Source organism: Schistocerca gregaria, chromosome 4, assembly GCF_023897955.1.
Source record: "Schistocerca gregaria isolate iqSchGreg1 chromosome 4, iqSchGreg1.2, whole genome shotgun sequence".
NCBI lineage: Eukaryota > Metazoa > Arthropoda > Insecta > Orthoptera > Acrididae > Schistocerca > Schistocerca gregaria.
In genome coordinates this window covers 432,089,293-432,107,684 of record NC_064923.1, presented here as the reverse complement: position 1 = coordinate 432,107,684, position 18,392 = coordinate 432,089,293, and the positions used below count along the sequence as shown (strand labels likewise).

The window sequence follows — 18,392 nt, the reverse complement described above, 5'->3', positions numbered from 1 at the left end:
GGCTCCTAAATACTCAAGCAGTGGCAGTGTTCAAGAACAGGCCACATTAGTGTCCCATATGCTATCTCATTTACAGATGAACCACACTTTCCCAAAATTTTCCCAATAAATTGAAGTTAATCACTAGCCTTCCCTACCGCAATGCTCACATGCACAGTCAATTTTATATCACTTTGAAATATTATGCCCAGATATTTAAATGACATGACTGCCCCAAGCAGGACACTACTAATGCTGTATCTGAACATTATAAATTTGTTTTTCCTACTCATCTGCATTAACTTAAATTTTTCAACCTTTAGAGCTAGTTACCATCATCACACCAACTAAAATTTTTGTCTAAGTCATCTTGTATCCTCTTGCAGTCACTCAGCTTTACATTTTCGCATACATCACAGCACCATCAGTAAACAACTACAGATTGCTGATACCTTGTCTGTCCAATCATTTATATATGATATGAATATAATAGAGGGAAACATTCCACGTGGGAAAAATATATCTAAAAACAAAGATGATGTGACTTACCCAATGAAAGTGCTGGCAGGTCGATAGACACACAAACACACACAAACATACACACAAAATTCAAGCTTTCGCAACCAACAGTTGCTTCATCAGGAAAGAGGGAAGGAGAGAGAAAGACGAAAGGATGTGGGTTTTAAGGGAGAAGGTAAGGAGTCATTCCAATCCTGGGAGCGGAAAGACTTACCTTATGGGGAAAAAAGGACAGGTATACACTCGCGCGCGCCCACACACACACACACACACACACACACACACACACACACACACATCCATCCGCACATACATGTCTGCTTGTGTGTGTGTGTGTGTGTGTGTGTGTGTGTGTGTGTGTGTGTGTGTCTACCTGTCCTTTTTTTCCCCATAAGGTAAGTCTTTCCGCTCCCGGGATTGGAATGACTCCTTACCCTCTCCCTTAAAACCTACATCCTTTCATCTTTCCCTCTCCTTCCCTCTTTCCTGATGAGGCAACCGTTGGTTGCGAAAGCTTGAATTTTGTTTGTATGTTTGTGTGTCTATCGACCTGCCAGCACTTTCATTGGGTAAGTCACATCATCTTTGTTTTTAGATATACAATCACTTATATATATAGAAAATATCAGAGTTCTATCACATTTCCCTGGGGCACTCCTGATGCTATCCTTGTCTCTGATGAACACTCATCATCAAGGAAAACACACAGGGTTCTATTACTTAAGAAGTATTTGAGCCACTCATACATCTGGGAAACTATCCCATATGCTCATACCTTTATCAACAGTCTGCATTGGTGCACCATGTCAAATACTTTTCAGAAATCTAGAAATATGGAATCTGCCTGTTGCCTTTCATCAGTAGTTTAAAATAGATCAAGCTGTAAAAGGGCAAGCTTCCCCTCCATCCCCACCACCGGTGGGCAGTACAGCGCAGTATTGCGCATGCGCAACTCACGCGCTGTGGCTCACAGAGATGCCCAGAGGTGCCTCACACAGAGAGCATCCCAGAGTGTCCCTGAGAGCTAAAACACCAAGAAGAATGAGCGATGCTTTCTAAAACTGTGCTATCTCTTGTTCTATGCTTCGCATGTAGATCTTTTCACAGACACATGAATTTCCTGTAACCTTTGCCTGCCTTCGTTTGCACATTTCTTTTTAACAAAGAGTGCAACAGCTGTTCCTTCCTAAATATTTTCCAAATTTTCTCATTAAACAAGGGTGGGCCTTTTTCATCCTTAATTCACTTAACCGGCATATGCTTGCCCAGAGCAATATTTACAATCCCTTTAAACTTGCCCGTAATTCCTCTATGTCCATCATACTGGAACTAAGTGTTGTCAATTCGTTGTCTAAGTGAGATGCTAACAACTGCTTCTTGTTGTTGTTGTGGTCTTCAGTCCTGAGACTGGTCTGATGCAGCTCTCCATGCTACTCTATCCTGTGTAAGCTTCTTCATCTCCCAGTACCTACTGCAACCTACATCCTTCTGAACCTGCTTAGTGTATTCATCTCTTGGTCTCCCTTTACAATTTTTACCCTCCACACTGCCCTCCAATACTAAATTTGTGATCCCTTGATGCCTCAGAACATGTCCTACCAACCGATCCCTTCTTCTAGTCAAGTTGTGCCACAAACTCCTCTTCTCCCCAATTCTATTCAATACCTCCTCATTAGTTATGTGATCTACCCATCTAATATTCAGCATTCTTCTGTAGTACCACATTTCAAAAGCTTCTATGCTCTTCTTGTCTAAACTATTTATCGACCATGTTTCACTTCCTTACATGGCTAAACTCCATACAAATACTTTCAGAAACGACTTCCTGACACTTAAATCTATACTCAATGTTAACAAATTTCTCTTCTTCAGAAACGCTTTCCTTGCCATTGCCAGTCTACATGTAAACATCCTCTCTACTTCAACCATCATCGGTTATTTTGCTCCCCAAATAGCAAAACTCCTTTACTACTTTAAGTTTCTCATTTCCTAATCTCATTCCCTCAGCATCATCCCACTTAATTCGACTACATTCCATTATCCTCATTTTGCTTTTGTTGATGTTCATCTTATACTCTCCTTTCATGACACCATCCATTCCGTTCAACTGCACTTCCAAGTCCTTTGCTGTCTCTGACAGAATTACAATGTCATCGGCGAGCCTCAAAGTTTTCATTTCTTCTCCATGGATTTTAATACCTACTCCAAATTTTTCTTTTGTTTCCTTTACTGCTTGCCCAATATAGAGATTGAATAACATCGGGGAGAGGCTACAACCCTGTCTCATTCCCTTCCCAACCACTGCTTCCCTTTCATGCCCCTCGACTCTTATAACTGCCATCTGGTTTCTGTACAAATTGTACATAGCCTTTCTCTCCCTGTATTTTACCCCTGACACCTTCAGAATGTATTCCAGCCAACATTGTCAAAAGCTTTCTCCAAGTCTACAAATGTAGAAATATAGGTTTCCTGTTTCTTAATCTAGCTTCTAAGATAAGTCGTAGGGTCAGTATTGCCTCATGTGTTCCAATATTTCTACGGAACCCAAACTGATCTCCCCCGAGGTTGGCTTCCTCTAGTTTTTCCATTCGTCTGTAAAGAATTCGTGTTAGTATTTTGCTTATCTGCTCTTTATAGCGGAAGAACTCTTCTAGCCTTCTTGACTGATTTATTAACTGTTGTGAACAAGGCCACTATGATGACATCATGATCACTAATATCTGTCCCAATTTTGTCAACTTTTTTCCTCCTACTCCAGTCCTGCCCTGACTTATCCTACACCATCAAAGGCTGGGCCACATGTAAAAGCAGCCATTCCTATACCAGCTCTGTTGCAATAACTGCACAGCTTTTTATATTAGTATGACTGCGAACCAGCTGTACACCAGGATGAATGTCTGGCCAAACTGTTGCCAAGAACAGAGCTTATCACCCGATGGCTCAACATGCAGCTGAGCAAGCTTCACAACCATGGCCATTTGGATCCTTTCCTCCCCCAACAGCTACTCTGAGCTACACAGATGGGACTTATATCCTTACCACAAAGCCTTTGATCCTGTAATCATCCTGTCCTCAATGCCAGTAACCCACTGTCCCCGCACCTTCTACCCCACAGTTACCTCTTCCTCTGTCCTGTCACCCCTCTCGCAATTCATGACCTCATGTCACTTTCAGCGTGCGCTGCTACCTACAGTCTCCAACAATTGTGTATCACTTGCTGAGATCATGTACCTGCCACCCCTCCCTTCTGCATTCCTAAATGACCAACAGGCTGCCTACCTCCGAGCTACTAGCCAGTGTGCGTGTGTGTGTGTGCGTGTGTGTGTGGAGCAAAATATGAGTTTTAATGTTTAAGCTGTTAGTTGCAATCCTTTTCTATTATTATCATGGCTACATCTGATATGGATGTGTTTTGGTCCATGTATCAATATACTTGTGTCTTCAGCAAACATTATTGTTTTTGAAAAGTCTCTAAAGTTCCAGTAAATCATTTGTATAGGTCAATGGTAGTTAAGTCTCTTGCTCTTCTCATTATTTTCATCTTTACTCAACTTACTCTCAATACATACTCTGTACTCAATAGATTATTCATTCCATTCAACAGATCCTGTAACTCTTCCTCACTTTCACTGAGGATGATAATGCCACCAGTGAATCTTATAAATGTCATCCTTCACGGTGAACCCATTTTTTTTTATTTCCATTGTTGCTTCTTCGATGTACAGATTGAACAGTACGGGTGAAAGATTGCATCCCTTTCTTTGCACCCTTTTTAATCTAAGTTCTTGACTCTTGGCCTTCTATTCTTATTTTTCCCTTTGGTTCCCCATAAATATTGTATATTATCCTTCTTTCCCTACAGCTTACACATACTTTCCTGATAACTACAAATATCTTGCACCATTTTACATTTTCAAATTAGCTTTTCCTAGATGATCAAATCCTATGAACCTGTCTTGTTTTTTCCTTAATTGTTGCTTCCATTACCAATCAAAACATCAGGACTGCTTCCCTAGTGCCCTACCTTACCTAAAGCCAAACTGATCAGTGTTTAAATGGTTCTCACTTTTCTTTTCCATTCTTTTGTATATCATTCGCATCATCGACTTGGACGCTTGAGATGTTAAGCTGATACTCCTCACACTTATCTTTCCTTGTTATCTTTGGGATTGTAAGAATGATATTTTCTTTAAGTCTGACAGTATGTTTCCAGACTCATAGGTACTACAAATCAAAGTGAAAAGTCATTTCATTCCCACTTCCCCCAACGCTTGTTGAAATTTCAATAGAATGCAGCCTATGTCCTCTGCCTAATTTCATTGCAAGTCCTCCAAAACCCTGTTAAACACAAACACTAATATTGGAGCCCCTATGTCTTCCAGAACATCTCCCATTTCTTTTTCTATCACATAATCAGACAGTTCCTCACCCTTACAGAGACCATCAAAGTACTTTTTCCATCTCTCATACTCTCGCTCTCAGTCTCTCCTCTGTAACTAACAGCAGAATTCCTATTGCACTCTTGTTGTTAAAGACTTTGTTGCTAATTTCACTGAAGGTTGTTTTGACTTTACTATATGCTGAATCTGTCATTCTGATGACCGTTTCTTTTCTGATTACTTCAGTTTTCCTGCTGCAATTCTGTCTTGACTTTCCTACATTTTCTATTCGTTTCATTCCTAAGTGACGTACATTGCTGAATTCTTGATTTTCTTTAAGATTTTTTGTACTTCCTTCTTTCAGCAATCAACTGAAGTATTTCTTCTGTTACTCAAGGTTCCTCCTCAGTTATCTTTTATGTACCTATGTCTGCTTGTTCAACTTTTGTGATAGCCTTTTTAGAGATGTACATTCTTCTTCAACTGAACTGCTTATTGTGGTATTCATTATAGCAGTAACTCAGAAAATTTCTTCTTGTGAGGGCTCTTTACCAGAGTACAGTGAAGACCTCAATGGCGAAGCTTGTTGAAGAGGCAACCCCTCTTTCTGGGGTTAATACAGATGGCACCCACTGTCTTGTGGGATGAGCAGGGATCCCAGAAGACTACGGGAGTATATATAAAGACTGCGGCAAGGACAAAAGTGAAGCATCTGTCTTTCCAAAAAAACATCAGTTTTACTGTTAAAAAGAAATTGTATGAAAACTAAGGATGAAATTAGCAAACTGAATGAGTGCATAACTAGTTTATAGTTTATTATCGGTGCTTTAAAAACGCATATTGCAAAACTGCAGCTCAAAAAAAGTTAACTGAACACACTAAAATTAATGCACAATAGTGCGACCATTACAAAAAAGTGGACACGTGTGACATGTAATAGCAGCAAGAAAAAAGTGCTACATCAAAAAAACTGTAAAACTAACATAAACTCTGTACACGAAAACTTATTTCAAGTACTTTCTGCTGACAATTGTAGAACTACAGGCCTATGTAGTTCTTATAAACAAGATGAAGAGGAAAAGGACAATGTGAATAAAGCAGGAGAAGAAAATCTGTCAATGCTGACAAATAAGAAACCAAGTTTAAATGTGGACAGTGCAAATCTGCCGACCCAAAGTTGTGCTGAAGTGCTTAGTGAAATGACATAAAATGAATTCCAGACAGTAAAATCCAATAGCAAACTGTCTGTGCTTTAAGCCAGCCATGGTCATGGTCTTGCTAATAAACAAAGAGAAAAACTAATGTGGTATAGTGAAACCAGGAGACCTACTTGGTGAAATTAAAAACATGATGGCATCTACAAAGATTAAAAAAATCTACATGATAAAGACTTTGTCATACTTTTGGGAGGTTCCAACAACATATAATGAAACGGCAAATGCTACATGTAATCTTAAACAGTGTCTGAAAAATCTTACACATACAAATGTCGTAATTGTGAATATTCTGCATTGCCATGATCTTATGAGGCAGTCGTGTGTTAATACAGAGATACAAAGTGCCAATAATCAGTTTGCACACATTTTAAAAATGTGAAATGCGCTGATGTGTGTGATGCAGGATGTAGATTCCACACACAACACCTGAACAGCTTGGGTAAAGAATATCTGGTGCAAATGATAGCCAAGGAAATTAAAAAAAACACCACTATAACTTCAAAACCAAACGCACAGTCTCAACGCCATCACCAGACCAAATAGGAACAAGAAAAACAGCTCAAAAAATATACAAGCAATAGACATAGAAAATTATAGGCTCATCTCTTTACTGTCATTACTTTCAAAATTAATGGAAACTATAATAAAATTTAGACTTATGAGGTACCTAAAAAAGTACAATCTTCTGTGTAAGGAACAGTTTGGGTTAAGGCCTGGTAAAAGAACACAATCAGCTACAGCTCATTTTACAAATGTGGTTTTGGGAGCACTAGATGAAGGGGATCATATAACAGGTGTCTTGCTTGACTTCAGCAAAGCCTTTGATACAGTACACCACACAATTCTGTTAAATGGGAAGTTCTAGGTATAAGAGGGATAGCAAATAAATGGTTTCATACATACCTGAAAAGCAGAGTGCAATGGGTGGAGGTCTCTCAAACTAACTCCAATCATACCATAAACTATCTTTCTGACCCAGAATACGCTAATATTGGAGTCCCCCAAGGAAGTGTGCTTGAGCCAAAATATGGTGAAACAGTATTGTTTGCTGATGTCAATGACATCACCAAGTGATACAGCACCAAGTTTACTAAAGGACAAAGCTGAAGAAATACTCGTGCATGTAATCAGATTGGTAGACAACAACAAATTAACTTTAAATGCAAAAAAACAACATATTAGTTTCCACATAAGCAGAAAACCCAAACTTTTTAAAAGTTAAAGATGAGCTCATAAAATGTGTATCACAAACAAAAATTCTAGGGATGCATATTGATGCACAACTAAAATGGACTGGGCATGTAACTGCCCTCAGGAAATGAAAGCTTCAGCATGTTCTGCACTTGGAATGATAAATTCTGTGTGTACTAGCTCATGCATCAAAGCAACATACTTTGCATATGTCCATTCTGTGATGAGTTTTGCGATAATGTTTCAGGGGACAAATGAGCAGAACAGACAAACAATCTTTAAGCTACAAAAAGGGCTGTACAAGTTAAGATAAACAATAGTAAGAGGAATCACTGCACTGAGTTGTTTAAATCTAAGGGACTTTTGAATGTTCCAAAAGAGAACCACATTAAAAAGGACACTGATCATTACCCAACGAACAGGTCTCTACACGAACATGAACATGATCCAGCCACCACTTACGCCCTTTTTTTTTTAAGTGTTCTATATAATGGAATTAAACTATACAACAAACACACACAAAAAAACAAAGGCAAAAGTGGCATACATGCCTTCTGGAATACTCTCCAAAATTATTTGTTAGAAGAGTGTTTTTATACCATAAAGGATTACCTAAAATGATGTGTAAATTTTGTTGACAATTGTGCTCATGATTAATTCTGGAATTCGAGGCATTTTACAATATGTTCAATAGAACATAGAAGCAGGAGAGCTTCTGTAAAGTTTGGAAGGTAGGAGACGGATACTGGCAGAAGTAAAGCTGTGAGTACTGGGCGCGAGTCGTGCTTTGGTAGCTCAGTTGGTAGAGCACTTGCCCGCAAAAGGCAAAGGTCCCGAGTTCGAGTCTCGGTCGGGCACACAGTTTTAATCTGCCAGGAAGTTTCATATCAGTGCACACTCCACTGCAGAGTGAAAATCTCATTCTGGAATGTATGTATCTATTTATGGGTGTAATTCTGTACGTTTATGTATCTCTGTGTCTGTAGTTTATGTATTTATGTGTTGACAACATCCATACAATTTACATTGTCTATGGATGGAGAAATAAATAAATAAATAAATAAATAAATAAATAAAAAACCCTGACAGAAAATGCTCAATATACTCTCTGTATGAAAAGTCCACTCTACTACACCAACCACCTCCTAGGAAGATGAATGAGCTGGTAGGGTCTTAAAGTTCAGAATGGTAGACAAGGCACAATAACAACCGAAGCTTCCCTGGCTGCTGGAAAGGCAGATGAAGGTTGTTGCAGTTTTGGAATCTCAAGTCCTCGTAACTATTATGCCGCTTGGTACAGACCTCAATCCGTCAAGAAATGTATGAGTGTTGTTGTGCAGCAGCATTTCCACACTAAATGACATCACGCACAGGCATCTTCTGGAGAACAACAGCACAACCCAACAAGTCCTGCAGCAATCGCATAGTTGTGATGGGAGCAGGATCATGTAGTCTTGGAGCTCATAGTGATAAACCGGCATGTAGGCGATGAATGTGTGATGGCCAATCTGGTTGAAGAGGTGCTTTAAAGCAAATCATGTGTTGCATTTGTGACTGAGCAGGCCTATTCTGGAGCCCCTCTGCTCACCTCTAATGGGAAGGGGGGCTATAAAAGGTGCCTTAAGCTACACTCAGCACGCACACCATACGCAGCTGACAGAAAAAAAACATGAACTTTACTACTTGGAACATCTGACTCTAATGGATAATGATATGGTAAATTGATCAGGAGGGCAGGGATTTAAGATTGATATTGCATCATTAGATGAAACTAAAAGACTAGGCAAAGGAATCAAAGAACAAGGAGATGCCTACATTTTCTTTTGGAAAGTAAAAGAAATTCATGAACCCTGTATTCATAGTATTGGCTTTGCTGCCACAAACAAACTCTTCCCACACCTTTCTGAGCTACCTTCTGGCAAAAGTGAGACTCATGAGCCTACACCTTAAAGTCACAAATTACCAACGAATAGAGTTATAAGTGCATACACTCAGAATCTCACTTGTGCAGATGATGAAAACAAAGTCTTCCACTAACAACTTGAAATACCTCCAACAATAATACCTCATGATGACAAAATCATCGTCTTGGGAGACTGCAATAAATAAGTCAGTAGAGGCTCAAGAATATGGCCCAAAGTAATTGGAAATGAGGGGGTAGTGAAATGCAGTTCTAACGGAACTCTTCTGCTCATGAAATGTTCAGAGCACAACTTATCACTCATCACTAATTCCATGATCTCTTGAATAAAGATCCAGAGATGAATGACACAATACTTTCCACATTTCCGCAAAAACCTACAAAACTTCACTTTGGCAAAGTTTCTTCTCTGCAAGAAGTTGTGTGAAAACTATTAAGCTACTCAAAAACTACAAAGCTGCTGGATCAGATGGAATCCCTGCTGAATTTTTCAAGGAAGGTGGATGTATTCTTGCTGAACATATACTAATGTTCACTGTTAAAAATGGAACACTGAAAACATTTCTCCTAATTTCATAGATGCACTGACAGTTACCATCTTAAAAAAGGTAACAGAACTGACGGTGGTAATTACCATGGAGTATACCTTCTATCTGCTGCTGGAAAAATGCTTACTCGAATTCTATCCAACTGTCTCATACCTCTTGCTGCAGACTGTTTGCCTGAAACACAGTGTGAATTTTGACCTAAATGCAGTATCACAAATATGATTTTCTGTGCCAGAGAAATGCAGGACAAGTGCAAAGATTGACAACATCCTCTGTACATGATAGTCACACATCTTGTAAAGGCCTTTGACTGAGTCAAGAGAAAGTGCCTTGTGGAAGATCTTACATAAAATAGGATGTCTAGTGAAATGCATTAACATTGTTAGACTGCTGCACAGCAACACGGATGGTATGGTTATGTCAACAATAGTGCTGGAAAAAAATTCGAAATCACAGCAGGTGTAAAGCTAGTTTGTGTGTTAGCTTCTACACTGTTTTCTATATTTGTTGGAATCATACTTCATCTTGTCAACAGGAAACTGCCAAAGGCTATAGAAACAGAACACAGGTCTGACAGTGGTTTGTTCCATCTCAGTAGACTAGGGGTCAAGACTAAAGTATCCACAACAGCCATCATTCAACTTCAATATGCAGATGATAAAGTCATTCTTGCCAAAGTCAGAAAAATATTTAGAATCAATCTTAAATGCATTTGATGAAGCATATACCAGCACTGGACTAAGCTTTCCAACATCCAGAAGATGCAGATCCTACATCAACCTGCGCCTAACTCTATCGTCCCCAACACTCACAATCCAACATAAAATCCTGCAGAACATAGAATGCTTCCAATACCTTGACAGCCATCTTTCCACAAATACAAATATTAATTCCAAAATCCAATACCTCCTCGAAATGAGCCAGTTATGCTTTTGATCATCTTCAGGTAAGGATCTTTGATAATCTTTAACATCAGCTCTATGACCAAGCTCTATGTATACCAAGCCACTATTATATCATCTATGACATATGGGTGCAAAGCATGGACTAATTACAGAAGGCACATGCGATCTCCGGAAAAGTACCATCAACACTGCCTGAGTAGGATACTAAGGATGAAATGGTAAGATTGGTACACTAACACCAGTGTTCGGAGAGAAGCAAACCTTACTAGCACTGAAGCCACAACTGTCAAGCATCAACTACACTGGACAGACCAAACTGTATGTATGCCTGGATCCCATCTATCAAAACAAATTATGTATTCCCAGCTAAAGGATGATCAAAGGAAACTAGAAAGACAACAAAAGCAATACAAACATGTATTAATGGGACAACATGAAAAGATGTTGAACTGGTAGGTGAGAAACCATTCACTTAATTGTTCAACGTGATGGGAAGGAATTCAGCACTTCGAGCAACTGAGGTGGAAAACAGAAGCCGACAACCACAATGGTATGAAAAAATGGTCTCTGCTGAAGATAAACGACACTATGAAGCCAAGCCCCACCAGAAAAAATACTTGACAACAATGTGGAAAAATCTGCAGCTCTAGGATTGGCCTCTATAGCTACCTAAGATCCCACAGAAACTGAGTTTCGAAAAAGACGATCATACTTGTGAGTAAGTGATACCCATCAGAGAATTTCTAATGCATCTCATCATTCCTCAATATTTCAGTATTCCACTTTTTTCCACCTTGATTCTCTTAAGTTTCAGTCTATTATTCATCATTATTAAATTGTGATCTGAATTTATATCTGCTTCCAGGTACACCTTACAATGCAATATCTCATTTTGGAATCTGTCCGACCATAAAGTAATCCAGCTGGAATCTCCAGGCCTTTTGCTACTATATCTTCTATTATGATTTTCCGACAGTGTGTTTGCTGTTACTAATTGAAATTTACAGCAGGACTCAAGTAGTCTTCCTCCTTTCTCATTTCTCCTACTACTGAGCTCATATTCTCCCATAATTGAATGAATCAGGAATAAAAGTAACAACTCACCAAACAGTAGAGATATTGAGTCATTGACAGGCAAGTCTACTATTCAGTTACCTTTACCTCTAAATCATTTATAATTAATGTTACTCAGTACTGAAGAAGCATACACAATTCTGTCATAATATCTCAAATATACCTATATGTAAATATAATCTGTCAGTTCTTTTAAATTAGCACTGTCAAATGTGTTCATCAGAGTCAAGTTAAACTCCCTCTCCATTTAGTTGAATATTTCTTTATAACATAAATATATCACTTTAACATAAAAGGAACTATAATAAAAATACCATAAGTGTAAACAGTATTTTGCATATTACCAATCACTTCAGCTGGCTCATTCTTTAGACCCTCAGGTTGCTGGCCCTGAACGACATCTAGTAGAGCACCAAGTGCTTTGGTGCACAGCACAGGATGTGACGACCGACTCTCTCGAATTAATTCAAACACACTTCTTAGGCCAACACCAACTATCTGAAAATTAATGAATAATTAATTTATAATATGCTCATCAAATGTGGAGAAATGAAACTGAAACCATGAAATGTAATATATTCTGAAAAAATTATGACATACAAGATGGGTACAAGAAAGATCACTTTAAAAAATCAACGCTAAGAGCTATTGCAGATTAATTTACCTGAGTATTGCTTATAAAATACATTACAAGAAAGACAGCAAAGAATCCCTAATGTATTTTTTCAACCACCATGCAGACTTAGGAGGAGCAGGTGAACTGCCATATATGTTGTTTCTATTCTCAAACAGCTAATTGAAGAAAATTATTAAGATAAACATATACATTGCACTCATCAAGAATGAGACAATATTCAGATAAAATTGTATCAAATTTACTATGGGGATCTGAATACCAACACAAAAGCTATTAAAATAAATAGGAGTGTTAGACAGATGTACCACAGTCCTTTTCCTAACCTTTTATTATGGGTCAGTTTCACTAAGTAAGTATTAAAAATATGTTACTTAGCAACTAGTAAGACATCCTTCAAGACACAGGAGACAACCTGCAATACGCTCCACATATTGTCAAACTAATACATAAAAATACACCTCATGAAGGTTTAAGCACTTGAAATGCATTGTTGATATAAATAATAGTAAACCTGTTTCATTTGGTATGTGTTAATCCTGAACTGACATAAATTATAACAGCAAACATCATCAGATACAGATAACTAAGCATCTATTATTACTGTGTACATAATTATTAAATAAACAATGTGATATTAAGTAGCTTCGCTTAGTTTTACTTTATCAAGTTTGTTGAAAAAACATTACACAATGTGAGCAAAGGGAAACTATTTATCTTACAGAATTGACGGACAACTGCATGCATCATGTGGACAAACTACTTTTCTTGAATTAAGTAATACTAAAGTGGATGAATGAGTACAGCCTCAAATTATATCTTTGTAATTAAGCATACAAGGGATACAAAAGGTATTAAACCTGCAACAAATGAACAATCTACTTACAAAACAAATGGACTTACTTTATTCTTTAATTACAGCAAGTACTACTGTAATATATAAATATATAGTGGTAAATGAATGAGAACATTTTTTATCATGGTGTAAAAAAAAATCAGGCAATTGGGCCTTGTTACAAACAAGAGAGGCAAAGTGACTGTGTAGCTTAAAAGGTTCACTCCTTCTTTTTACAGAAGCATGTATTTGGGTAATACCTACAAATAAATGGAATATTTATTTCTCGTGCCATACACAGATGAATGGACTGTAGTGTCAGACGATCTAAGTCTGGAGGAAAAAAACATTGAAGTGCAATTATATAAGAACACACCTTTGGAACTTTCAAGATGTTATCCCTGATTTTGTCCGTGTTATCTTCGCTGTCACTTTCAACATCATTGTTCCCATCTGTTGCTGGAACACTGGACGAAGAGGATAAGTAAATCTGACAGGCTTGTTTGACCCATCGCTCCAGCACCGCTTGCCGAACATTGGCGAAAACGGCGAAACTTGATGCATTGGTTGGTAATTCAACGTCTGGCGGATTTGACAGATTTGTAATTTCTCCACAAGGTTCTACTTTGACTTTCCTTTTTTCTTTTCCTTTCGACAGTTTTGCAGTTTTCCCTTTCTTCCATTCCGCTTTTCTCCTAAAACAAATGGCATTCGACGATTTGCTTAATAACGAATATTTGGCAGTAACCACAACAATCTAATTTGCAATCAAAATCAGCAAAGCTAAATTTCTACACAGGCAAAAAGAAAAAGGGGAAAAAACAAGGAGTCGTCACTACAGCATACGAAACTGTCTGTCCTACCTTTGGTGATCAGGTAAAACTTTGAACTGTTCGTGGAAGTATCTCCCAAGAAGTTCTGGTTCTGGTAGCATTTTGTCCCACTCACCCGCACCCATTTCTTAAAGCTACCTCCAAATAAAACACATGTCAACATGTCACTTGATCTGTCATGTTGGAGATAAATTCTGTATGGTAAGAAAATGAGACTTTTATTCATAACAGTTGGGTAGGAATAATTTTCATTTTAGCTATTTTTAACTATTGATGCCACACACAGCCTGGATTTTCAGGTATGTTTGGCTTCACCGCATCTGTAAGCCGGCGTAATATTGTCAACCTTCCAGTGATCCATAGATATTGTACTGTACGGAGATATGCCTGTGCGCAGCAATCGAACTTCTCAGATCCTGTGTGCAAAAATGGAATATTTTATTTATTTATTCGTCCAGGGACATTCTTTCAATGGTATAGGATTTATTATTCTACAGCAACGAAAACAAATAGCTCAAAAGTATATAAACTTAATGAAAAACGTATGTAAGTATGCTTTCACGAGGAACCGACAGGAGGTCGAATGTAGCATTGATGAAACAGTATCTCAGCATTTGCCTGAAAAAAACACGGGAAATTTAAAACAGGATGGATGAAGACAGCAAACACCATCCTTCCGAATATGTCAATGCATCTTAATAACCGAACGCCTCATTCTGTTGGTCACTATTGTACAATGTTTATAAAAATATGGTCTACATGTCTTAAGGCCATTTCACACTGGCTGTCATGACACATCACGACAAAACATTCCACAATGAATTTCAAATAGTGGCATTCACACATGCTATCAGCTAAACATCACGTCGAGGTTTCTGGGGGAAGAATGTTTTGAGATTAAATTATATACACTTTTGGTTCCAATTGATTCAAAGTGAGGAGATCCTCCACGAAGTAGAACGGTATAAGAAAAGAAGAATACACAACAAATGTTTACGGTAAAATACAGATATGCTGTAGGAAACACAAGCTCAAGAATAACATGCAAAGTGTATTTGGCTGTGCTTTGTACAGCAGATGCACATTAGCCTACATTGTTTACTTTTAGACAGAGAAGTTTTTAACAGTTTGTGATTTTTGTCTATCGACTCGTTGTGTCAGTTTATCTGTCTTAGTAAAGATACGTTCACAGATGAAGGTACAATTTCCGAACTTCCGGTAAAAACGGAGTTATGGTTCGCGGTGTTGCACATTGTATTCACAAGGAACAACTTTACCGATGATCGCACGAAATTTGCAGTAACAGTGAGCAGTGCAGAGAAGCGTTTATTTATATCTACACGTCACGCACACGGGAGGTACTGTGGCTGGTCTTCTTTTAAAGATAAACTCTGTCTTTCTCGAAGACATTGATAGATGTCTCTGTCGTCAAGGTATGGGGTAAGGTATCGTCCTGACTGTGGCAGCCTTTCTAGCTGCCGAAATAAAGCAGAAGCTGGTTCATTCGTTGAAAATTTGGAAACGAATGCTGTCTTTTCTTCCATTTAAAGTGAGAACGTGCCCACTTTGTACTAGCTACATACATAGATCTATGTAGAACGAAAAGTACTTAAGAAACTTCCCCAATGCTATATAAATGTCATGGTTGTGTGACGTTCTAATTTGTGCGAAAAATTTCAACTATTGCTGTACTTTCCTTTTTTTGAAACCAAGAAACCATCAATCACTTACCATACTGTTATTTACATAGTGGTACGTATTACAGAAAATAGCTCCTGTACTACTAAGTAAATCCACTGGTTGTGCGAAGTGTGTTCTAATTTGTGCGAAAAATTACTATGCATTGCCAGGTAAGTAATCCTCTTCCTCTGCTCCTGAAAGTAACTGAAACAACGAGAAAAACTCAAACAGGAATAAACATGTACCAATACCAGAATATATATCGTCTGCACACATGCTTTATTATCAAATAATTAAATTGCAAAAATTTTTAAATAATTTATAGGTGGCTCAAAGAAACACTAAGTCAGTAGCGTATTTATGTGGTTTCAGACTCAAAGACAACTTTTTTTTAAAAATTCTCTAATGTAACACAACATTACAATATATCGTATCCCCAATTCAAGAATTATGTATATCTGCGACCAAAGTTTTCCAAGATTATGTTTATCTACATTTGTAAACCAAATTTTATTTGCAAAAAGAAAACATAGTATTTTTTTCTTTATGAATAAGTTCTAAGGGATAGTGTTTATCTCAAACAACAGACGATATTTCCATTTTATTTAAAGAACCAAAAATCTAATAATTTTTTTTAGTAAGCTCTCCATGATCATGTTCATACCATTTTTACAAAAAAATTAAAAATATAATAAATTTTTCTCTTTATAAAGAAGCTCTGTCATACCTCATCTATCTATTACATAGATTTCAATTTTAATTAAAAACTGAAAGAATATTTCAATCAGAAACATTTTCATTTTTTAAAAATATAAATATTTTATATACAAATCAAATCAAAACAAAAATGCACTCCAGACCCGATCTAAATCAAACTTAAATATTATGGGAAAGAAAAACACGGATTAAGTTATACTGTTTTTGAAAATTATTGTAAACAAAAAAAATTCAAATGAAACTAAACAAGAACTACAGAGATTTCTTAATAATTTTAACATGAAAGAAATGAAGAACAGACAATTAAGATACAAAAATATGCACTAAATTATATCCTTTTCAAACAAGAAAATAAAAAATTGTTCTAAGCTTAATAAAGAAAAATAGATCTCTGTTATAGTAAACCATGTGATGATTATAATAATAGATAAGCAATTGAATGAAAAATCTTTAAAGGAACTTCGTGAAATCAGAAAACCAAATAGTTTAAAAAGTTTTCCAAACTTAGTAAATAACAGTTCATTGTCTTACTGGAAAGATCAGAAGACAATATTAACAATAGTGAAAGCTTATTGAATAAAAAGTCTTCAAACGATCTTTGGAAAATATGTAAAACAAAAAATTAAAAAATATTCTCAACTTAATAAACAACAATTACTACATGATTATATTTCTTGAAAAAGGAATTTGAGTTGAACCTTGCAAAGTATTAAAAGATAGGCTAAATCAAATAATTCACATATGAAAAATTTGGAGCCACAAAAATAATCTAATTATAATATATATTTAGATTCGAACAAATTATATAGTTGGGTAATATCTCAATTTTTACCATTTAACGATTACAGTTGTATTAATCCAAAATTATTTAACTCTGACAAATACTTCAAGTAGCAGAAGAACAACTATGTGGTTATATTTTAGAAGTCGATTTAGAATACCCAAAAAAAGATTACATGATTTGCACTAAGATTTACCATTAGCATCAGAAGGGGTATGTTAATGATTAACAACATTGAGTAAAAACGATTGTGTGTTACATTGCAGAAATCAAAAAACAATATTTAAATCTAAAATTAAATTTTAAAAAATCAAGGAATCTTTACATTTGAACAAAAGGTTGGTTGAAAATATATTTTTATTTTAATACAGAAATGAGAATTAAAGCCAATAACGATTTTGAAAACATTTGTAAAAGTTAACGCATAATTCAGTGTTTTGAGAAACGATAGAATATATTAGAAAAAAAATTAAAATAAGAACAGATTTAGAAAAATATACGACAAGTAATTCAATACTAAATTACCAACATATTACAAATATTTACAAAATGTATTCATATGAAAAATAAAATAGAAAAATTCAGTAAAACAATTCATATAGGACTGAGTATTCAAAATATTACGAAAATAAAAATGTATGTTTTTCATTACAATCTTGTTGTTGTTGTGGTCTTCAGTCCGGAGACTGGTTTGATGTAGCTCTCCATGCTACTCTATCCTGTGCAAGCTTCTTCATCTCCCAGTACTTACTGCAACCTACATCCTTCTGAATCTGCTTAGTGTAGTCATCTCTTAGTCTCCCCCTACGGTTATTACCCTCCACGCTGCCCTCCAATACTAAACTGGTGATCCCTTGATGCCTCAGAACATGTCCTAACAACTGATCCCTTCTTCTGGTGAAGTTGTGCCACAAACTTCTTTCTCCCCAATCCTATTCAATACTTCCTCATTAGTTATGTGCTCTACCCATCTAATATTCAGCATTCTTCTGTAGCGCCACATTTCGAAAGCTTCTATTCTCTTCTTGTCCAAACTATTTATCGTCCATGTTTCACTTCCATACATGGCTACACTCCATACAAATACTTTCAGAAAAGACTTCCTGACACTTAAATCTATACTCGAGGTTAAGAAATTTCTCTTCATCAGCAACGCTTTCCTTGCCATTGCCAGTCTAC

At 36.8% G+C, this 18,392-nt stretch overlaps 1 protein-coding gene across 1 annotated transcript in view; it reads right to left on the bottom strand.

Annotated features, from left to right (window-relative positions):
* Positions 1 to 14,411, bottom strand: part of LOC126267346 (E3 ubiquitin-protein ligase MYCBP2) — a 1,244,949-nt gene extending 1,230,538 nt beyond the window's left edge. The window contains exons 1-3 of the mRNA XM_049972469.1: positions 14,066 to 14,411; positions 13,579 to 13,897; positions 12,078 to 12,231 (exon numbers count right to left, since the gene is read on the bottom strand). Coding sequence (XP_049828426.1) covers positions 12,078 to 12,231; positions 13,579 to 13,897; positions 14,066 to 14,160 — 568 coding nt within the window. The 5' untranslated portion in view covers positions 14,161 to 14,411. The remainder of the gene's footprint in view (positions 1 to 12,077; positions 12,232 to 13,578; positions 13,898 to 14,065) is intronic.
* Between the last annotated feature and the right edge of the window lie 3,981 nt (positions 14,412 to 18,392).